Source organism: Myxine glutinosa, chromosome 8 (genome assembly GCF_964187855.1).
Source record: "Myxine glutinosa chromosome 8, kmMyxGlut1.1, whole genome shotgun sequence".
In the NCBI taxonomy this organism is placed as follows: domain Eukaryota; kingdom Metazoa; phylum Chordata; class Myxini; order Myxiniformes; family Myxinidae; genus Myxine; species Myxine glutinosa.
The window spans coordinates 152,186,463-152,211,462 of NC_136268.1; the positions used below are offsets into that span (position 1 = coordinate 152,186,463).

Genomic DNA, 25,000 nt, shown 5'->3' on the forward strand with positions numbered 1-25,000 from the left:
GCATACAACAACTCCCACGGTAAACCCTCCTTTACGTTCTGAGCCAGCCCCCTCCACCACTGTTCCTGTCCTTCGTCCTTACAGCTGTGCGCGCTCTTTTGTGCATTGCCATCACTACTCTGATCATCCATTCCTCCACTCCTAACTTCCTCAATGCCCATGTCAATACTTCGCGTGGAACCCTATCGAATGCTTTCTCCAGATCAACAAACCTAAGAAACAACTTCTTCCTCTACTCCATGAACTTCTCCTGCAACTGCCTCACAATAAAGAGCGCGTCTGCCGTTCCTCTTCCTGGCATAAATCCAAACTGCATTTCGTCGATCTTCACCTTCTTCCTGATCCTCCTCTCCAACACCCTTTCCAATACCTTCATTCCATACTCCAAAAACTTTATCGCTCGGTACGATCCACACTCCAGAGGGTCACCTTTCCCCTTGTATAGAGGGACGAGGGTACTCAGTTCCCAATCCCCTGGAATGCGGCCTTCTTTCACCACCAGATTACACATATGTAACAAGCGTTCTATGTAACACGTTCTAAGCGTTCATATGTAACAAGCATAACACATATGTAACAAGTAACAAGCGATTACGTGTATGTAACAAGCTGTCATTCTCTTCACACCCCAACTTCCTGCTGCCTTCAACATATCTCCCACAACTCCCGTCGGCCGCCCGCTTTTCTACCCTTCATTGCTTTTATCGCTTCCTCAACTTCCTTCTCAGTTATCTTCTCTGCCGGTCCTAAAACTGGGTTACTCTCTATGTTGCCATCCCATTCATTCTCTGTAGTCAACAGCATTTCCATCTATCTTTTCCATCTTCCTTTAATTCCATCTGGGTCCACAACGATTTGTCCCACTTCATCCTTCAAGCAACTCACCCCCATCACATCACACCTCTCTTTCGCTATCTTCTTTGCAATCCTGAATACCGCTCTCTGACCCTCTTCCGAATCCAAGCTTTCTCTGAACATTTTCCTACATGCCTCCTGTGCCCTTGCTACCTCTTTCTTTGCAGCCTTCTTGGCTGCCTTATAACTTTCATGCTCTGCTTTTTCTGCCCCCGTACCCTTCGCCTTCTGCCACTCCTTGAACTTCTTCCTCTTCTCGTCAATCCTCTTTCCAACCTCCTCATCCCACCACCATGTTTCTGAGTGCCTGGCTGGTCCTTTTGTCCATCCACATACCTCACCAACGGCTCCCAACAGACTATCTTTCATTGACATCCAACCACGTTCAAGCTCAACCACATCATCCTCTACCCTACTCAGCCTCTCTTTTAATGCCTCCCTTACTGTCACCTCTTTCAACCTCCACACCTTCATTCTCGGTTGGTACTTCACCCGCCGAGCTCTCCTCGCACCTTTCACCCTTATGTCGCAGACAACCAAGTGGTGCTGTGAAACAGCCTCCTCCCCCGGGAGCACCTTTGTGTCCCGGAGGTGCCCCCTATCTCGCCTACGCACCATCAGATAGTCAATGGTTGTCGTCGACCCACTTGACGTGTATGTAACAAGCTTATCCTCTTTCTGGAACTGAGTATTACAAATCAACAAATCAGCTCCATCAGCAAACTCCAAAATCCTTTCACCTTCTCCATTTCTCACACCATATCCGTAACCCCCATGAACTCCCTCAAAACCGTCCATACTCCTTCCCACATGTCCATTTAGGTCTCCTCATCCCACCACCCACCACTCATTATATGGAATCGCCTGGATGCAGCCGGGAGCAACCAATATATATATATATATAAATATATATATATATATATATATATATATATATATATATATATATATATATATATATATATATATATATATATATATATATATATATATATATATATATATATATATATATATATATATATATATATATAGTGGAACCTTGACTTACGAGTGCCCCAACTTACGAGTTTTTCGAGATACGAGCCGTCGCTCGGGCGGTTTATTGCTTTGAGATGCGAGCCGAGATTTGAGTTACGAGCTTTCGCCACCCGGTCACGTGGTTATCTTTCCGTGAAAGTACAGTATCTGTCGTATATCGCTGCATTTTTGTTTTCGCATGTTTCTTTATTTTGAGTTTACGCCGCCAGGTGGGTTCTGGTCCCGTGGTTATCTTGCCGTGCACGTACAGTATCTCTGTCGTATAGCGCTGCATTTTTGTTTTCGCATGTTTCTTTATTTTGAGTTTACGCCGCCAGGTGGGTTCCGGTCACGTGGTTATCTTGACGTGCACGTACAGTATCTCTGTCGTATAGCGCTGCATTTTTGTTTTCGCATGTTTCTTTATTTTGAGTTTACGCCGCCAGGTGGGTTCCGGTAACGTGGTTATCTTGACGTGCACGTACAGTATCTCTGTCGTATAGCGCTGCATTTTTGTTTTCGCATGTTTCTTTATTTTGAGTTTACGCCGCCAGGTGGGTTCTGGTCACGTGGTTATCTTGCCGTGCAAGTACAGTATCTCTGACGTCAACTTGTTCAGAGTGCCGGCGATAGCTCGCCTTCTCTTTGTGGAAAACACGGTACTGAGAAGAAGAAGAGGATGATGTGCTTGGATATAAAACACGCAATCGTCGAAAAACATGAGCGAGGTGTCGAGGAGGACGTATATAACGGCAGAGGAGAAGAGCATGCCAGGCCACAACTTGTGGATATAAAACACGCAATCGTCGTGTTTTATATAAAACTTGTGCTTGGATATAAAACACGCAATCGTCGAAAAACATGAGCGAGGTGCCGAGGAGGACGTATATAACGGCAGAGGAGAAGAGCATGCCAGGCCACAACTTGTTCAGAGTGCCGGCGATAGCTCGCCTTCTCTTTGTGGAAAACACGGTACTGAGAAGAAGAAGAGGATGATGTGCTTGGATATAAAACACGCAATTGTCGAAAAACATGAGCGAGGTGTCGAGGAGGACGTATATAACGGCAGAGGAGAAGAGCATGCCAGGCCACAACTTGTGGATATAAAACACGCAATCGTCGTGTTTTATATAAAACTTGTGCTTGGATATAAAACACGCAATCGTCGAAAAACATGAGCGAGGTGCCGAGGAGGACGTATATAACGGCAGAGGAGAAGAGCATGCCAGGCCACAACTTGTTCAGAGTGCCGGCGATAGCTCGCCTTCTCTTTGTGGAAAACACGGTGAGATCCTTAACATCCAACAACTAATGGGACGCAAACGGGGCGCCCAGTTTAGCGGTACACACATTGATGAATCACCCTGCCTGTGATTCACCCATGACAGGTTATAGCTGGGTCGGGATTCAAACCCAGGCTGGACAGTTTAGACTTTAGAGTCAAGTGTGCGTACCTCCAGTCCAGGCCATCCTGCCAACTTGTATGCTGCATACAGGTGAAATATAAAGCGCGAGATATTTTTATATATACTGTATATTTTAAAAAAAATTGGTGTGGTTTTTGGCGGGCTGGAACGGATTAATAGCATTTCAATGCATTTCAATGGGGAAATTTGATTTGAGATACGAGCAATTTGAGTTACGAGCTCGGTCACAGAACGAATTAAACTCGTAAGTCAAGGTTCCACTGTATATATATATATATATATATATATATATATATATATATATATATATATATATATATATATATATATATATATATATATATATATATATATATATATATATAAAAATATATATATATATATATATACATACATCAGTCACTATGCGACCTTCATATCATCAGTGGAGAACCTCGCTATATATATATAGCGAGGAAGCAATGAGGTTGGAGAACCAGATTACAGATACCATATATATTGTTACAGATACGACTTTGATGGTATGGTGGGCCGAGCGGGATGGCCGCCGTATCCGTACAAGTTACCCGATTGTGCCCGAATGTTAACTAATCGCGCTACGCTGGCTCAATAGGAAAGAGAAGACACCCGGCTGGGTTACAATCACACAATACGACACCAGGGGTTCAGTTCTCAAGACCTCCGGAGGAGGTTATATTAAGGCGGAAAAGGTTAGATTACAGGGACAAGAGGGAAACATAGGAAGGTGGGCACTTAGACACAACCTTATATTATTCCCGACAGACCACAGAGAAACAGGACAAAAACTGACTCACACGGGGATTGATGACAAGGAAAGCGGGTATTTGATGGCCAGCACAAGGTGCACCTTGTGCTCAGGGACAGAATCACGTACGGTGGTGTCCAGCAGATGCGGGGAGGTCGCTCAGCGCTCGTGGGTCGCGACTTTGGTGGAGATGCCGGGGAGGTCGCTCAGCGCTCTGGAGGGTGGCGTCTTGTCCTTCCAAGCTCGGGGCGCATCTCACGTCACGTCCGGCGCGGGGCCGCGTATATCCGGCGGGGAGTCACGCCCTCGCTCGTTAGCTCCGCCCCATATGGCATCGGCCCATGGCTTCTCATTGGGTGCGGGGGTTACCGGCTCCGCCCTTGACGAGGGGCCGACAGGGAGCCCCCTTCTGGGTAACCCCGTCGAGCACATGTTCAATGGCGGCCAACCGAGCCGGAGTGAGGACGCAAAGCCGCTGTTGTTGTGGTTGTTGTTGGAGCTTGAGATGATGGGAAGAGATGCGGGGAGGTATGGGAAGGTCCTAAACTCCTACTGGTGCCATATCATCACATTCTGGTGCAACGAAGAGTCATAATTAATGGAAACAAGTCCTTAACTGACATAGATTAAGAATAACTAGCAAGATGTCCTATAATTGTCTACGTGTGGTGCGGGGGACCTGGGCACGACATTTAATGGGGGGATGAAGGGGAAGATCGGCTCTAATGGGTGTTGTTTACAGACAATGGGACTAGGGAATGGGGTAAGGGGAGAGTTGGGGAGTATCGGAGAAGATAGGGGAATATTTACAAGCGGATATGGAGGTCAAATTCCATATTCGCAACATTGCACCCTTCTCTACCCTCGGGGCGTCCCGACCCGATAAATTTTTACCTACTTTAGTGTGGCACGCAATGTAGTTCCCTCTACTATTAACTCTACCCTGAGTGCGACAGTTTTATAGATATTCACAAATGAGTAAATATGTCCCCCTGCGACGTTGCACCCTTCTCCTCTCAGAAACACACCCACAGGATAACCGAATCCGGAAAGAATCCTCAAACTAAACATACAGCCGGTAGGGAGCATTATTTACAAGACTACGCTGATATTTACACTACGATCCAGGACCTGTCTTTGGAGGAACACATGCAGATGTTATGCATAGAGAGAGCGCGCTTGCCAACATCGATACACCAACCCACGAGTGCTCTGTGGCCGACGGCCTTTAATAACGTGCAGAGCACCCTTTCCGAGCAGCAACAGCACCACCCCACCACCAATCGGTGCAGTCACCATTGTTCAATGAAATAAAAATAACTTCAACAACCCCTAACCCTGCAGGTGTCTCTTGCTCTTCTTGTGGTGCACTTGGTGGTGTTAACTATAAGTGGTTCACCTGTATGGCATAGGTGCCACGTTGACCCATAGGTCCATCCCCGGGTGGTGCTTGGCCGCAAACAAACTGCGGTCCATTGTGGGTGGCCACAAACATTGCGGTCCATATGGTGTACCGATCCAGGCAGCGAACAGCGAAAGTGCAGGCCCACAACTGCGCAGCCAGCACCTCTCTCTCCTCTCTCTCTACCCCAAAGCCAGATCCTCGGAGGTGGGAGACAAAAGAAGCAACAAGTGAGTAAGGTGGTAAGGGCGCAAAAGTGCACGCAATATAAGGTAATGCACACTGGGGGCACATGGGAACCAGGTGAGACAGGTACGTTCCTATCGTACGCCCCCCCCCCACCAGGTAACCTACATGGCCCCTCCCTTACCCCTTACTGTATCCACAAAACACAACACTACCCATAAACATCTACTTTACAAATCAACAAACATCCCTACTGTCTTCCCCGTTCCTCCCATAAACCAAATTCGTCTTCTCTCCCTCCTAACCAATCAAATTTGCCATTTTCAACTCTCATCAAAATTTGCCATCTCCAACTCAACATCATAATTTGCCATTACCAATTCATCATCAGTCCCTCCTAGGGAGGGAGAGATGGAATCACCCCAATGTCTCATCCACGTCGTGATGCGTCTCACAAATCCACACAGCGATTCATCTCCTGCAACAAAACAAAGAAAACACAGGTGTGGAGTCATCATCATCACCACAGGTAAGTGGCTGCGTATGGTGCGACAGGTTCATCAATCCTAACTATCTCCTAAATGACTTTAACAACTTTACACTACCCGGGGTCCTCCTCCGGCCAAACCATTGGCCCTCTTACACTATGGGTTCTAAAAACCAATTCCCATTGGCCAAACTGTGGTGCTCTTCAATTTGGGGTCTCACTCCCCCGATTCATCTCCCGGTGCCCTCGCACAATTTCTGGGCTGCGGCGTGTACCTCTCCCAGTGGGTCTACCCACCTGCACACCTCCACCACTGCAGTTGCCTCCGAGCTTACCTGCTCCTTACCCTAACCTAACTACCAGGGGAAGGCCCTCTGGCTCTCTCCCCACTCCGTGCCCTCTCTGGCACTGGGCTGCCCGATCCACACCCGGGATCCTCAGGCACCCACTCACAACTACCGGCTCCCAGAGCCCACCTGCGGCCTCACTTGGCCGACATCCTCACAGTGGTGGAGTGCTCAACCAACTACACACACTAACAGGCTACACGCCCAGCCATTTCCACAACACTAATGCACCCATTCACAACACCATTCTGCAACCGCACCACAAATGCCAATATCCATCCACAATTTACCTGCACCCTCTACCTAACACTTACACTACCCGCCCCGGGTGCTCGTGAAAGGGGTCCACTCTTCCCCCATCCACACCTTCGCACCATGCACACCACTCCGTACCACTCACTCCAACTCTCTCCACACACCTGTACCTGCACACCTGTGCTCTCACACCTGGTGCCACCTGCACCCTTCTCTCCCCAAGCGCATTCGCGCTGATCCACACACTCACTACTCATACACTGCTCCACACACCTGTCCAATTGCACACCTGTGCAATCACACCTGTTCAATTCTCACAAACACGGCATCATCTCAGCTAACTACTCCCTTCTGAAACTTGCGCTTCCCGGTCGTCCCTTTAAACTATTACGCTCCCTCGTCATTATCATCCACACTAATCTACCTGCGTCCCCACTACAGGTATCAGTCACTAACTAAACTTAACGTTACCTACTGTCATCTTCGCTAGATCCCTATCAATATCCTAACCCACCCGGGCTAGTTTTCACTGCCATACACCCCATAAACTATTGCTCCTTTGCCCCCCATGGGAAGGGTGGCAGGGATGCCACCCTTACCCACCGGGCCTATCGCTCCTCAATCCCCCAGTCCTCTGGCACTAATAAGCCCCCCTTATTCAGAGGTACTGGGTCCCGCCTCGGCATCTAAAGCCGAGGCAATCCACGGGGGCGCCTGCTCGCCGGTGTAAGGTCTTATCCGGTCGGCGTGGACGATCCGAGGGAGGGCTCGTGGTCCCATTTTGATCTTAATGACCACGTCACAGATTTGCGACAGGACGACTCCTGGGCCTTGCCAGGGGGAGGTGAGCTTTGGGCACCTTCCCTTCCGCCTCCGGGGATTAAAGAACCAAATCTTCATCCCCGGAGCGTATTGACTCCCCTGGCTCCGGTCGTCGTACCTGCGCTTCATCTTTTCCCCCGCCAGATGGAGTTGGCGGCGGGCGAAGGCATGGACTAGCTCCATGCCTTCCTCTAGGTGACGTGCGTACCCCTCCCTCGGCGGGTTAACCACTGTGTCTGGCACGGGACCGCATAGCAAGTCGGCGGGAGCCCGTAACTCCCGCCCATACATAAGCAACGCTGGACTGCATGCGGTGGCCCCGTGCTGGCTGGTCCGGTAGGCCATAAGCAAATAAGGGAGATGTTCGTCCCAGTCATCCTGACGGGTGGTGGTGAACAGTGCCAGTTGTTGGATTAAAGTTCGGTTGAATCTTTCCACCATCCCGTCAGATTGAGGTCTTAAAGGCGTTGTCCTGGTTTTTCGAATTGACAGGAGACTGCACACATCTTTTAGTAATTTGCTCTCAAAATTTCGTCCCTGGTCGGTGTGCAACTCCTGTGGAATCCCATGCCGGCACACAAATCCTTCCACGAAGGCCTGCGCTACCACCCCTGCTTCTTGGTTGGGGAGGGCGTAGGCCTCCGGCCACTTGGTGAAGTAGTCCATCACAACGAGGATATACTTATTACCTTGGCGGGTGCGGGGCAGCGGTCCTAGAATATCCATAGCCACCCGCTCAAGGGGGGCCCCCACCTGATGTAATTGAAGGGGGGCCCTCATCCTCCGTGCTGGTCCCTTTTTGGCAGAACAGGCGTCGCATCTCCGACACCAGTCCTGTATGTCGCGCCCCATATTCACCCAATAGAACCTCCGGCGGACCCGAGATATTGTCTTTGTCCTGCCCAAATGGCCGCCGGAGCGGGTACCATGCACCTGTTGCAATATGACGTTCTTGAATTTGTCAGGGACTATCACCAGCCAGGAAGTTCGATCAGAGGGAACCTCCACCCACTTGCGATACAAGATGTTGCCTTTCAATTCCAGGGTCTGCCACTGAGCCCAATATGCCTTTGTTTGTGCCCCGAGGGGGGTGACCTCTTCCCCCTTTGGTCTTTGCCCCAATTTGACCCATTGGAACACCGGCCCCAGAACAGGATCCTCCTGCTGGGCCGTGCTCCAAGCCAACTCTCCAAATTCCTCGTCCGCGGTTAGTGGCAAAATTGGCCCTCTCACCCGGGTTGCCCGGACGACGAGAATCGGGGCGGAATCGCCCAATTGCTCCCTCTCCTCGTGTCTCGCACAAAATTTACAGTTTTCCCCCAGACAAGGACGCCGAGAGAGTGCGTCCGCATTACCATGGGCCTTCCCGGCCCTATGGGCCACATCAAAATCGTACTGCTGCAACTTTTCCAACCACCTTGCAATTTGGCCCTCCGGTTCCTTGAACCGAAGGAGCCATTGCAAGGAGGAATGGTCAGTTCTAACCAAAAATTTCCGCCCGTACAAGTACGGGTGGAAATGGTTCATGGCAGCCAGCATAGCCAATAACTCTTTGCGAGTGACGCAATAATTTCTCTCGGGCCTACTTAAGGCCCGACTATAATAACCAATCACTCTCTCCACGCCCTCCTGTGTCTGAGACAAAACTGCGCCCAATCCTTCCTGGCTCGCATCCGTGTCCAGGGTAAATGTCCCGTCACTAGTGGGGTAAGCTAGAAGGGGTGCGGATGTTAGACACCCCTTCAATTTTTGGAAGGCCTCGTGGCACTCCCGTGTCCAATTAAATCGCGTCCCCTTCTCCGTAAGCCGGTGGAGGGGACGGGCCAACTCCGCAAATTTCGCCACAAAGCGCCGGTAGTAGGAGCAGAGTCCCAAAAATCCCCGCACCTCTTTGATGGTACGTGGTGCGGGCCACTCCTCTACCGCTTTAATTTTGTCTGGGTCTGTTTTTACCCCCTCGCGGCCAATCACGTGACCTAGATAGGCCACCTCTCTTGCAAACAAAGTGCACTTACTCGGGTTCAGCTTCAACCCTGCCTGTCTGAGGCACCCGAACACCTGGTCCAAATTAGCTAGTGCCTGGGGGAACGTTTGGGCATGTACCAGGACGTCATCCAGGTACACCCATTCCACTCACCGCCTTGGTCACACACCTGACCACCGAACACTTTGGCACACATTCGTTGCTCACACACCTCACCAATACACCGCTTCGCACCCCCTCCTCGGTCACCTCCTCTGTGACAATCACAGGTGTGCCCTCATTCGCACACCCAACCACGTGCCTCACCACCAACTCCAGCGTGCATTCCCACTCACGCTCTACCATTCCAGGTGTGCATCCTTCCATCCCAGGTGTACATCCTCGCTCACCTGTCACAACTAACTCACGCTCCATGTCACTCTCACTACTTTCACCTCCATTCCTGACAGCGCACTCACCCTTACTCTTGACAGCGCACTCTTTCCTCGTGCACCTGTCCGTCACACACCTTTCTCGCGCACACTCTCCCGTTACACCCTCTGTAACACTCACCACAGGTGTGCATTCTTCCTTGCCTTTGACAGCGCACTCTTTCCTCATGCACCTGTCCGTTACACACCTCTCTCGCGCACACCCTTGCGCACACTCTCCCGTCACACCCTCTGTAACACTCACCACAGGTGTGCATTCTTCCTTGCCTTTGACAGCGCACTCTTTCCTCATGCACCTGTCCGTTACACACCTCTCTCGCGCACACCCTTGCGCACACTCTCCCGTCACACCCTCTGTAACACTTACCACACCGCGCTTCCATGTGCTCCCTCGCACACACGCTACGACCGACTCACTCTCGCCAGCACACTCACTCCTTGGCACACACTTTTTCCTCACACACCCCAGAGTCGGACTTTCTCGCACACCTCCTCTTTCGCACACCAGACCTGTCACACACCTCACCAACGGCCTTTCACGAACACCCGGGTCCATCTCGACCCCCAAGCTTATTAAATCCCCTGGCGCATCATACGCACGACCATATTGGTCACCACTTACACCGGGTCCTCTTCCTCTTCGCTTCTCCTCCATCACCTGCGAATCCCTCATCCGGTTAATGAGCACATCATCACGATCCGAACACAGACTTTGGACCAATTCTTTTACTTCCTCCTTTATCTCTTTGTTATCCTCTCTCCGTCGCTTCTTAATTTCGCTCACCCCTCCTTCCACTTCTTCTAATTTCTGCTTCACCTCTTTTATTCCCCGGTACGTCTCCTCAAGCTCATCCTCCAAGGCTACCTTGACCGTTTCCATGTGCGTCCTCACCTGCCGGTCCTTTGTCTCCATTACCTCTATCACCTCGTCCAACCTCGTTGTCAGTCCCTCACGTACCATCTGACATTCCCTCTTCGTCGCTACCAAGTCATCTTTTAGTTCTCTCTGTGTCGCTTTTAAACCTCCTAATACCGCAGTGTTCCTTTGAACCTGCTCCACTAACTCCGTCTGTCCCACCGTCAGCTGCTCCACCTCCTGCGTCAGGTCCTCTATGCCCCCTTGTAACTTTACAGTCCCCTTTCTCACCTCCTTTTCCATGTGCTCCTCACAGTGCCTCACCTCCTCGCGCACTCCTCCGACCTCCTCACTCACTCCTCTTCTGATCTGCTCTCCCATCACTTGCATCTCCTGCCCAGATGCCACCCTCATCTGCTCCATTTCCTCCCTGTGAGCATCCAGTTTGGTTTCTACCCCCATTCTGACCCCCTCTATCTGCTGCTCCATTTGTTTAACTTCCCTTTCCGCTTGGTCCCTCATGTCCCTCAATTTGCCTTCCATCCTGTTTTCTAACCCCTCTAACCCATTTTTCACTCCCTCTATTTGATTCTCCTGGGCAGCCATTCTATTTTCTACCCCCTCTAACCCATGTCTCACCTCTTTTATCCCATTGTCTAACCCCTCAAAATTTTTGTCTAACTTCTCAAAATTATTGTCTAACTTCTCAAATTTCATGTCTAATCCCTTAAAATTTTTGTCTACCTTCTCACCAGTACCCCTCGCTTCGTCCCTCATTACCCCCAATTGCTCACTCCGAGCCCTCGCTTCGTCCCTCATTACCCCCATTTGGCCCTCTATTCGTTCCATAAGGGCCCTCATTTGCAACATAAAAAGGTTCGGATCCACCAGGGGCGCTGCCACGGTCACGGGCGCGGTGACCAGCGAGGCGCCATTTTGCGCGTCTGCTACCCTCGCTGCTTCGCTCTCCTCACGTCCCTCAATTTGGTCCTGGACCGACCCTGCCTCACTCTCCCCTACCGGACCCCAGCTGTCTTGATCCGCCATAGCGCGACTTTCAAAATTCGGGTTTTTATTATTTTTTTTTTTTGTAAAACACAATCAAATTTCGCTGTTATAATTTCGAGCGCGTAAACGCGCTCCGGGTCCAATCTCACTCCTCGACACCAATTGTTACAGATACGACTTTGATGGTATGGTGGGCCGAGCGGGATGGCCGCCGTATCCGTACAAGTTACCCGATTGTGCCCGAATGTTAACTAATCGCGCTACGCTGGCTCAATAGGAAAGAGAAGACACCCGGCTGGGTTACAATCACACAATACGACACCAGGGGTTCAGTTCTCAAGACCTCCGGAGGAGGTTATATTAAGGCGGAAAAGGTTAGATTACAGGGACAAGAGGGAAACATAGGAAGGTGGGCACTTAGACACAACCTTATATTATTCCCGACAGACCACAGAGAAACAGGACAAAAACTGACTCACACGGGGATTGATGACAAGGAAAGCGGGTATTTGATGGCCAGCACAAGGTGCACCTTGTGCTCAGGGACAGAATCACGTACGGTGGTGTCCAGCAGATGCGGGGAGGTCGCTCAGCGCTCGTGGGTCGCGACTTTGGTGGAGATGCCGGGGAGGTCGCTCAGCGCTCTGGAGGGTGGCGTCTTGTCCTTCCAAGCTCGGGGCGCATCTCACGTCACGTCCGGCGCGGGGCCGCGTATATCCGGCGGGGAGTCACGCCCTCGCTCGTTAGCTCCGCCCCATATGGCATCGGCCCATGGCTTCTCATTGGGTGCGGGGGTTACCGGCTCCGCCCTTGACGAGGGGCCGACAGGGAGCCCCCTTCTGGGTAACCCCGTCGAGCACATGTTCAATGGCGGCCAACCGAGCCGGAGTGAGGACGCAAAGCCGCTGTTGTTGTGGTTGTTGTTGGAGCTTGAGATGATGGGAAGAGATGCGGGGAGGTATGGGAAGGTCCTAAACTCCTACTGGTGCCATATCATCACATTCTGGTGCAACGAAGAGTCATAATTAATGGAAACAAGTCCTTAACTGACATAGATTAAGAATAACTAGCAAGATGTCCTATAATTGTCTACGTGTGGTGCGGGGGACCTGGGCACGACATTTAATGGGGGGATGAAGGGGAAGATCGGCTCTAATGGGTGTTGTTTACAGACAATGGGACTAGGGAATGGGGTAAGGGGAGAGTTGGGGAGTATCGGAGAAGATAGGGGAATATTTACAAGCGGATATGGAGGTCAAATTCCATATTCGCAACAATATATATTATGTATATATATATATATATATATATATATATATATGTATATATATATATATATATATATATTTATTTATTTATATTTGGATATATATTTGGATTGGTTGCTCCCGGCTGCATCCAGGCGATTCCATATAATGAGTGGATACCAGAGATAATGTGCCATGTGGCAGATGGTACTTATCGCTCCCATTAAGGAACATCATAGCTGGATGGGATACCTTAATGGCGGTTCATCACTGATGGTATGAAATCGTATAGTAACTGATATATATATTGTTACGGTTCTCCACCGCCCTTCTTCCCCTTACCAAGGGGGGATTAATCCCCTTGTTCTTTCTGGGCTTGACGGAACCGAGTCTTGAAACGTCCCTTCCGGGCAAATGCAAAGTAGGGTTTCGGGACCAACTCTCGCTCGTACCTAATTCCCTGCACCGCCACGGAAGCGAGGAAGCAAGCCTCACACGAGCCACGTATGGTTTGAGTACGCCGAGCGGATTGAGTACCACGTGGTCCGTGCAGTTTAGTAGTGGAACCCGATTTGAGCGGTCCTATTCGTACCACGCTTAGCCAATGAGGAAACCACAGAAACGATCGAATGGAAAAAGGAAGAACACAGGTATAATTATTCCCACACGTATGTACAATGATCGGGGACGCAGAGACACAGGGCAGCACTTAATCAGTCTTATCTTATCCCCGGACTCGGGCCCGTCACACTCACACAGGGAATTGCAGATGGGTTGATGTTCAGCCAACGCGGTGACGTGGTCGTCCCAGCCCTGTCCAGCTCTCCACGGTCCCAGCACGTCCCGCGAAGATGGCAGCAGGCGGTGGAAGGAACCTCATAGCGCGTCTCCCGAACAAAGGCAGATGATGAGGTGGAACGGCAAATGCGGGACTCTCAGCGCGGCTGGAGATTACACAGCCCTTCTCACTCGCGCAACTTAACCCTATCGGACCCGCTGTCGACTTTAGTCGCCACGGCCATACTCAACCTTCTGGCCCATTGTCGACGAAAGTCGCCCAAACCAAAGGCCTTCTATAGAGATCGATCGCTTTTTCCATTGTGTGGCTACAGGATCGAAATGAACGGGTCTGATATGGTTAATGCACTGTATATCGATCAGCCTCCAACTCAACCGAGCGTCGCTTTATAATAGCGCGTATTCCGGTTCATGCGCATCTCTCTTTACCCGCGTATCTTTCACAGTTCTCTGACGCTCACAACTCCTCTTCCACGATTCTCTTGGTTGGTCAGTGCGCGTGAATTCTCCCTGGGCAAGTCCTCTGCTCATCAGTCTTTTCAGGCAGCAGTCCTTTGGTGCAAGTCCTCTCGGGGGCTTTGTGCAACGGGTTATATAGCTTCGCCCCCGAACCTCTGGAACTCTCTCCAACCTTCTTACCACGCCCTGTGACGCAGCGCCGCCGCCACCACCTCTGAGTCCTGATTGGCGGCTCGTGCTTACCGTCAGCGCTTCTGCCGCCCCTCCTTCGGCTCCGCCCCGACCCTCCTAGCCTGCCTCGTGTTAATTCGCCCAAAATGAACCAACGTTAGCCCAAAGGGGCATGAGGCTAGGGAAGCTGGAAAGTCGGTAGAAGTAGGGCCTATTCTCCTGACTCTACTCAACGCAGAACTAACAATGGAGAAGGACTAAGCTCACAAATACTAAGAAATAACTATACTATCGCGAGGCTACATGTTGCTTGTGTGACTAACTATGAGGGGGAAATTTAAACCTTTATTATACTCACTGTACAAACTCAAAACCGCAACAATATGTATTTAGATATCATTTGGATATATATGTAACCCAGCAGTGTCAAGTTGTTCTTTTCTGGTTATATGCCCTCTAGGCAACAACGGGCAGATTCAGCTTTGGCAGTTTTTGTTGGAGCTGCTGACTGATCGTGATGCAAGAGATGCCATTGCATGGGTTGGTGAGCGTGGAGAATTCCGCCTTAACCAACCAGAATTGGTGGCACAGCGTTGGGGTCAGCGAAAAAACAAGCCAACCATGAACTATGAGAAACTGAGTCGGGCATTGCGGTAAGTGTTGCATCCTCTACTTGTCCTCTTCTATATCTATACTACAAGGGGAAAAGCCCATCAAAATGACGGGTGCACAAAACTGAACACGACACAGAGGATTAAAATACATTCAAAGTTCTGACTTGTGTCCGGATTAATTATTTGCCATAAACAATACAGTCCAAGAAATGAGACTTTCCCTGGGGAGGATTAGATGTGAGGGGAGTCATTTGTCAACACATTTGACAAAATATTGCATATTGGAATGAGAACATTGTAACTTTTGCATGCCCCGTGCCCACCACCAACATGAAGGTAAGGCCATCTTTAATCCCACACCACCTCACCCCCAACAGAAGCGACAGGCCATCTTTAGCATATACACACACACTCACTCACACACTCACTCTCTCTCTCTCTCTCTGCTAAGATAGACCACTGCACCTTCCCCAAAAAGAGGCAGAGTCCTGCATCAAAGCGCAAAGTTACGAGGATGCTGCCTGTCTCAAAGGAAAGATCTAAGCTGGACAACGTTAAGAAAAAAAAAACTATATATATATATATATATATATATTGTTACGGATCTCGGGGGTCGGCGCTCCCCTTATCAAGGGGGGGTTAATTCCCTTGTCTTTTTAGCTGGCCGTCCCGAGTCCTGGGAATTATAACGTCCTTCCCGGCACGGCGTTAGGTAGGGTTTGCTAGGCCTAGGGGTTCTCTGCTACCTAAGTACTAACGCCCGCCGGAAACGAGGGAATAACTCCCGCTCGAACCACGGATATGATGGATAATGCCGAGCGGTTAGCAATCCGCGATCCGAGCTATTAACAAAGACTAAACCCGATTCTGAGCGGTTCCTAATCGTGCCACAGGTACTCAATTGATAGAAGGGACGGAGGCGATCGGATTAGGGAAAACCAAGAAAGAACAAGGTAATTTATTTACAAACCAAAAAGAAGAGGAAAGGAAAGAATGTACAAGAAGAAGAAGAAGAAGAAGAAGAAGCAGGACACAGGGCAGTCTTATTACAGTCTTATTCTACAACCCCAGACAAACAGACACACTCACACGGGGATTGTAGCTGGTAGGGTGGAAGGTCCAGGTAGATGGTCCAGGCGATGGTGTCCAGGCTCAGGTCCCACGGGCGAAACCCGGCAGGCAGCTCCGCGCGTAGTTGGAACGCGACCGGACCTTACATATGGCGGGGGGGGGGGGGGGGGGGGAGGCTCGTGTCCTTTGTACGTAATAAACGTATGGTCGAGTCAAACGCTCTCTCTCTCTCTCTCTCTCTAGTTCTCTATTCAGCGCCAGCGAGTGAGTCCTCCTTTGCCAATGTGCGCTCCGTATAGGCTTTCGCAATGCACTCAGCGCTCATCAAGTTCACCAAAATAAGAAGTCCGTGCAAGTCCGTTACAATCAGACGTCTCCGCGCAGTCCTGTGAAAGGGCTTTTCGTTCGCGCTTATATTACGCGAGCCAAGATCACTCCGCGCGCTCCAAAACCACGCCCGCCAGCGATCTCACCTCAGCCCTGGTTGGTTGGTGAGGGCTTCCCGGCCACGCCTTTGACGGCTGGTTGACGGGCCACACCTTGTTCTTGGCGTCCCGCCCCCTTCTTCCTCGAGCCTGACCGCATGGTTAATGGCATCGTTTGAACGAGCTTCAGCTCAATGGCAGCGAACGCTGCTAACGAAGGCACGTAATGGCGTTGCTTGGAGAGAGAGAGGTCGCAAAATGGACGAAAGGGCCTACTCCTTATTTTGATTGATGCATCGCAGATTCAACTATTGGAAACACGGCCTTAACTAAAACACATAATAATGAAATAACTGGAATTTCTAAGGTGGCCTACGTGTTGCTGTGGACTAACTAAGGGTGCTGCCTTTAACCTTTAATGTCATATTTACAAGAGTTCCATATTTACAAAAGTGTGGGTCTAAAACGGCAACACTGCACCCTCCCTTTTTCCAGGGTCATGCCGAGCCGAAATAAAAGGGCTATCTTTTAAATTAATGTGACACTTAGGTGTGGTTACCCTCTACTTTTAACCTCACCCTGAGTGCGACAGTTTTAGCACTAAATATGTCCCACCTGCTGCGTTGCATCCTCCCTAACTGACTCACGCCCACAATTAACCGAATTACGGAATTGTCTTCAAACTACACATTTAGCCGGTGGGGAGCATTATTTACATTACACTAATTATTTACACTGTCACCCAGGACCTGTCTTTTGTGGGAAAAGAGAAGATGTTTTTTTGATAAGACGAAAATGCCATTGCCATGCACTGCACCGATACACCATACCATATGTACCCATTATGCACCATAATAATAAAAATGCACCAACAAGCACCATAAAGCACCATAATGAAAATGCACACAAAAAAAAACATTTCAAAGTTATGAATGATGTCTGATGTCTTCTTCTTCTCTGCTGGGCCGATGTATCTTGCCTTGATCTTCTTGCTTGGGTTGTTATTTATTAAAAAGGGCACACACCACGTCCGCTTTTTATTATTGATATGGTCAGCAGGGCCAAATCAGGTGGTCCACCTGCATGGCATAGGTGCCACTTTAAAACCAGTGGTCCGCAAGCCAGATACCGCTGGCAACCATGGTCGGTCCCAGCAGAGATGCCAGGCCACAGAACGTGTGGTGAACTTCATCATGGAGATGCTGTCAAACCGCAGCTTCGTCCTACAGACCAGCGACGGCCAGCGCAGCAGGCTCAGAAGACTGAGGAATGGTGTCCCGCAGGGTTCTGTTCTCTCGCCGATGCTGTTTAACATCTACATCTACGACCTGCCAGATACAACATCCAGAAAGTACGGTTACGCGGACGACCTGGCCATCATGCTGCGACGACCAACATGGAAGGCGATGGAAAACGGTATCAACCAAGACATGGGCACCTTGGTCGCCTACCTCCGGAGGTGGCGTTTGCAGCTCAGCATTGGTAAGACAGTGTCAGCGGCATACCATCTTAACAACAGAGAAACAAAAAGGGAACTGGACGTGTTCGTTGACAACAAACGCCTGGAGTTCCAGCAGGCCCCAAAGTACCTCGGTGTACGCCTAGATCGGATACTGTCCTTCAAGCAACACCTAGAAGAAGTTAAGGCCAAGGTGACATCAAGGGTCTCGCTTATCCAACGTCTCGCTGGTACGACCTGGGGAGCCTCACCAAGACCCTACGAATATCCACGCAAGCCCTGGTCTTCTCTGCAGCCGAATACTGCGCCCCAACCTGGAGCAGAAGCCCACACGTGAGAAAGGTTGATGTTGCCATTAACAACGCCCTCCGCATTGTAGCTGGTTGCTTGAAGCCCACCCCGGCATTCCACCTGCCAGTCCTAGCGGGAATCGCCCCGGCCGGCCTCCGACGGGAGGCTGCTACCCTCGCCCTGGAAAGGAATGCCCAGAAACACGACTGGCACATCCTGCACAACACCACAACGATAGTGGCGCCTCCAAGCAGACTCAAGTCCCGCCATCCCTACAACAAGGCGGCACAAGAGATGCTCAGTTCTATCCCTGAGGACCTGTCGAGAAGCGCATGGCTGGCGGCATCTTGGAAGCAGGTGTGGGAAACGGCCGGGCCCACCCGCATCCACCGCTACATCTGGGACCCAGGAGGTGGCGTCGTAGGAGAAGACCTACCACGCCTGCAATGGACCTTGCTGAACCGTCTACGTACGGGGGTCGGCCGCTTCAAATCATCGCTGAAGATGTGGGGCCTGGCAGACAGCGCCGCGTGCGAGTGCGGCGAGCCTGAGCAGACTGCCGAACACATAATTACCACCTGCCCCCTATACAGACCACCTTCAGAAGCCGGCCTCTTCGACGTAGGACCAGAGACGAGGACATGGCTGCACGACACTGAGCTGGCCATCTGATGATACATGAAAGAAGAAGAAGAAGAACGTGTGGTCCATAAGTTGTGCTAGGCCACAGAACGTGTGGTCCATATGGTGCATCAGTGCAGGCAGGAGGCAGCAAGGGTGCGGGCGCACAACTCCAGCACCTGCACACTCCCCTCGGGCACAAAAGAACATGGTCCATGAGTGGGGAAGGAAGTCAAAGCAGATCAGCGGGCAGGGGGCACAAGGGTACACATCAAAACACAAGGCAATGCAAGGTGAGGGGCGCAGGAGAGCAAGCCGAGAAAGCTCGTCCCTAGCGTATGTCACCCCCCCCTGTCACCTACTCCACCCTTGCCCCAACCCGTATTTACACAATCTACAAATTTACAAATTCGTCGCTAACGTCTTGTCTTTCCCATCCCCTAATCCAAATTCGTTATCAATCCCGCCTCAGGAGGAAGAGATGGAATAAACACAATGTCTCCCCCACGTCCTGATGCGTCCTTCATTCCAAATGCTTGCAAAAACTGGTGTGGAGTTCTGTCACCTCGGTGAGCGGATGCGGATCGTGCGAAGAGATTTTCTCCTATATATTCTTCCAAATGACATTAACACTTTTACTCTACCCGGGGTCTTGCCCTGCCAATCCATTGGCCACTTTACACTATGCGGTTCTAAAAACCAATTCCCATTGCACATACTGTGGCGCTCTCCAATTTGGGGTCTCACTCCCCCGATTATTCAACCTGTGCCCTCGCACAATTTCAGGGCTGGGTCGTGTGGCTCACCAGCAGGTCCGCTCACCTGCACACCTCCGCCACTGCAGTTGCCACCTGAGCTTACCTATCTCCTCACCCTAACCTGGGGAAGGTCCTCTGGCTCCCTTACCCCACTAATGCCCCCTCTGGCATCGGGCTACCCGGGTCCTCTCTCGGGATCCACGGGCCCCACTGAACTCTACTACCTGGCTCCCAGAGCCTACCTGCGGCCTCACCTGGCCGACAGACTACCAGTGGTGGAGTGCCCATTTAACCATTCTCACTAACAGGCCACACGCCCAGCCATGCCACTTCACTCATGCACCAAACCAAGCAATACCTTGCTACTTTCAGCACCACAGATGTCAATATCCAACCAAATTTTCCTACTCCCTCTACCTACTTTTAAACTACCCTCCCCGGGTACTCGTGAAGGGGTCCATCCTTCCCCCATCCACTCCTTCGCACCATACACTCCACTCCACGTATTCCACACTCCCACTCCACACCATTCATTCCATACACACACATCTCTCTCGAGCATTGCCTCATTTGCTAACCAGCACGACGAGGACTTCCATTCGCAATGCCTCATTTCATCACCCTCACTACAAAGATTCTCATGCACACAGCATCATTTAAACTAACAACTCCCTTCTAATACTAGTGCTCCCCGTCATCCCTTATACTAAGCACTCCCTCGTCATTATAATCCAACGACTCTACTCTACGTCCCCACTACAGGTACAATAGTCACTACTTAAATATTGGTCACCTATAGTCATCTCTAGATTTCTATCATTTGTCCTAACCCTCCCGGGCTAGTTTGCACCGCCAAAACCCCATAAACCAATAGCTCCTCTGCCCCAATTGAATGGTACAACTACCATTCCTCACTACTGCTATCATTAATCGTCCACTATGCTTGAGCCTCTCGGTGCGAATACATTTTCATCACAGCTTGGCTTTGAAAAGCCGAGCCATGTATACGGTGGTCTGTCTCCTGTTGGTTGGGTCTGTCCGGCAGTTACGATTCTGGGGAGGAGGTGTTGTCGGGCCAAGACTCCAGGCACCATCTCGGCGCAAGGCCTCGCGCTCCCAAGCGCGATGGCCCAGCCTTCCCCGGCCGGAGCGCCGCCGCCGCAAAGGGGGTGCCGCTCCGAACCCTCCTACCTCCCCTCGAACCGGGCCGGTCGCCTTGCCTGGCAAAACGCGGCACCGACCATGCAAGGCGGGACCCGGCCCGAATCGTGCACGGCGCTCCCTGCAGGAGCGACGCGGCAACGATCCCCGCCGGCCCCGCAGCACACAAAGAACACCACGCCCCGAGAGCTCGCGTCGGCTAAACGTCGGCCTAACCGCTGCCCCGGTCAGCGTCGATGCTCCACTCGCATGCTCACACCATGCGTCCCTTTTCTCACTCGCACATCCAGGCGTCTCCATACACTCCATGCATTCCTCTCGCACACATTCTTGCACGCTCTTACCATTCGCACACTCCGTTACATCCTCTGTAACTACCCCTGGGTGTGCACTCTTGCATCCACCCACTCAGCGCACACCTACCCACGGGTGTGCACTCTTTTGCACACCCAATAACGTGCTCTGGTGTGCTCTCCCGCACACGCTCCACAACTAACTCACACTCCGTGTCACTCTCACCCTCACTATCACACTCCGATGTGCATTCACTCTCTCACTCCGGCGCACACTTTTCTCTCACACGCGCGCCATTTCCACTCACACAGCGCACCACGGACCTTCTACGAGCGCCCGGGTTACGCCGGGATCCCAAGCGCGCGAAAACTCCTTTCGTGCCAAACACTTTTGCGCCAAATCTTTTCGCGCCATATACAGCCCTGCTTACCTTCGGGATCCTCTTCTCCACACGCACCTGCAAATCTTTATAAGGATTAGCAAGTACGGCATCACGATGCGAATACAGACTTTGCCTGCATTCCATCTCAATCTCCGATATTGCCTCTATGCCTGCCGTCTCTCCAATCCCAATTTCCACTATTTGTTCCATTTTACTTCCTTTTTTTCTCGACGACCGCTGGCGCTAATAAAATAGAATTTTCTAATTCTGCGGTCGCCGGCTTTCCCATACCCCGGGTCGCGATTTCTATACCCGTCCACCCGGCTGTGCTCTGCTCAGGCTCGCTTTCCCCACGCTTCTCAAGCCACGCTACCTCATTGCGTACCCCCGCAACCCCTCCGCTTGACCTGCGGTCTGTCTTTCCCCATTGCTTTTATTTCCCGGGTGAATTCGTCACTTTGGGCCTCTATTTGATCAAACAATCGATCCCCCATTTTTTTTTTTTTTCCTTCTTAAATAGAGCCATGAATAACTGCATTTCTTCAACACTCATTTGCACAACGGGGTTGGCCCCCGCCGCCACGTGCGAGGTGCCGCCATTTTGTGCGCCTGCAACCCCCACTACCGCATCCTCATTGCTTTCCTCCTCCATCTGTCCCACTTCTTCCCTGGGGTCCTGGGTTGACTCTAACTCCTCTTCTATTTCCCCCACCGGCATCCGATCGCCTTGATTATCCATGGCACGATTCAATTTAGATGTTGTAAAAATTTCGGCCGCTCGAAATTTTGACCCAATTTTTTCCAAAAATATAAAAATTTGGTTCGGGTCCAAATCCCACTCCCAGACACCAATTGTTACGACCAATAGCACAATTGGTGTCCAAAATTTGGTCTACTAAATTTAGTCCCAGGTTCCAAATCCCAACTCCTGACTACCAATTGTTACGGATCTCGGGGGTCGGCGCTCCCCTTATCAAGGGGGGTTAATCCCCTTGTCTTTTTAGCTGGCCGTCCCGAGTCCTGGGAATTATAATGTCCTTCCCGGCGCGGCGTTAGGTAGGGTTTGCTAGGCCTAGGGGTTCGCTGCTACCTAAGTACTAACTCCCGCCGGAAACGAGGGAATAACTCCCGCTCAAACCACGGATATGATGGATAATGCCGAGCGGTTAGCAATCCGCGATCCGAGCTATTAACAAAGACTAAACCCGATTCTGAGCGGTTCCTAATCGTGCCACAGGTACTCAATTGATAGAAGGGACGGAGGCGATCGGATTGGGGAAAACCAAGAAAGAACAAGGTAATTTATTTACAAACCAAAAAGTAGAGGAAAGGAAAGAATGTACAAGAAGAAGAAGAAGAAGCAGGACACAGGGCAGTCTTATTACAGTCTTATTCTACAACCCCAGACAAACAGACACACACACTCACACGGGGATTGTAGCTGGTAGGGTGGAAGGTCCAGGTAGATGGTCCAGGCGATGGTGTCCAGGCTCCGGTCCCATGGGCGAAACCCGGCAGGCAGCTCCGCGCGTAGTTGGAACGCGACCGGACCTTACATATGGCGGGGGGGGGGGGGGGGGGGGGGGGGGGGGGGGGAGGAGGCTCGTGTCCTTTGTACGTAATAAGCGTATGGTCGAGTCAAACGCTCTCTCTCTCTCTCTCTCTAGTTCTCTATTCAGCGCCAACGAGTGAGTCCTCCTTTGCCAATGTGCGCTCCGTATAGGCTTTCGCAATGCACTCGGTGCTCTCTCATCAAGTTCACCAAAAGAAGAAGTCCGTGCAAGTCCGTTACAATCAGACGTCTCCGCGCAGTCCTGTGAAAGGGCTTTTCGTTCGCACTTATATTACGTGAGCCAAGATCACTCCGCGCGCTCCAAAACCACGCCCGGCAGCGATCTCACCTCAGCCCTGGTTGGTTGGTGAGGGCTTACCGGCCACGCCTTTGACGGCTGGTTGACGGACCACACCTTGTTCTTGGCGTCCCGCCCCCTTCTTCCTCGAGCCTGACCGCATGGTTAATGGCGTCGTTTGAACGAGCTTCAGCTCAATGGCAGCAAACGCTGCTAACGAAGGCGCGTAATGGCGTTGCTTGGAGAGAGAGGGTCAGCAAAATGGACGAAGAGGGCCTACTCCTTATTTGATTGATGCAACGCAGATTCAACTATTGGAAACACGGCCTTAACTAAAATACATAATAATGAAATAACTGGAATTTCTAAGGTGGCCTAACGTGTTTGCTGTGGACTAACGAAGGGTGCTACCTTTAACCTTTAATGTCATATTTACAAGAGTTCCATATTTACAAAAGTGTGGGTTCTAAAACCGCAACTATATATATATATATATATAAATCGTTAGATTAAATAAGACGCGGACGTAGCTTCAGGACGTCGATCTTTAATTGTCGACCAGCTTTCGACCAACAAAGGTCTTCTTCTGAGTCAGCCCCATGTTCGACGGAAGTCAATGTCTGTGGTCTGTCGGGGATAAGATAAGACTGTGTCTAAGTGCCCATCTTTCTGTGCTTTACCTCTGACCGTGTAATCTACCCGTTTCTGCATCACCAATATTATATCCTCCTCCGGAGGTCTTGAGAACTGTACCCCTTGTGTCGTGTCATTTAACCCAGCCGTTGTGTCCTTTCCATCATTGATTTAGCATAGCGCGACTTAGTCAACGTTTCGAGTGGAATCGGGTAAACTGTGCGAACACGGCGGCCATTCCGCTCGGGCCCATCATAACATCTTAATAAGTCGTGTCCGTAACAAACTTCCGTCGAACTTGGGGCTGACTCAGAAGAAGACCTTTGTTGGTCGAAAGCTTGTCGACTAAGACAAGATCGACGTCCTGAAGCTACGTCCGCGTCTTATTTAATCTAACGATTATATATTCAATACAAATGAGACACCCTGCTCGTACTTTGGAGTTTCTACTATTTCTTACAGTCTATATATATATATATATATATATTATATATATATATATATTATATATATATATATATATACTATTTACATACATACAAACATACATACATACATACATACATATATATATATATATATAATATATATATATTATATATCATATATATACTAGATATATATATATATATATATATATATTATATATATATATATATATATTATATATATAATATATATATATATATACATCTATATATACACAAAGAGTTAAGTTAAGCACCCCTACACAAAGAATTAAGTTAAGCACCCCCTAATCCTGTCCTGAACCTGAACCCCCTCGAGCACGTTTGGGACATGTTGGGACGACAAATTGCGAAGATGGTCCCTCCAATAGCCAATCTGGATGAATTGGAACGTGCATTACATCGGGAATGGAACAACCTGCCACAGCAACGCATACACGGCTTACACGGTCT

The 25,000-nt window shown here is 50.3% G+C and overlaps 1 protein-coding gene across 8 annotated transcripts in view; it reads left to right on the plus strand.

The window, feature by feature from the left end:
- GABPA (GA binding protein transcription factor subunit alpha) overlaps positions 1-25,000 on the plus strand; it is a 113,484-nt gene that overhangs the window by 73,006 nt on the left and 15,478 nt on the right. For all 8 annotated transcript variants that reach the window (XM_078783871.1, XM_078783874.1, XM_078783873.1 and 5 more), the window contains one exon: positions 14,982-15,174. In XM_078783871.1, coding sequence (XP_078639997.1) covers positions 14,982-15,174 — 193 coding nt within the window. The remainder of the gene's footprint in view (positions 1-14,981; positions 15,175-25,000) is intronic.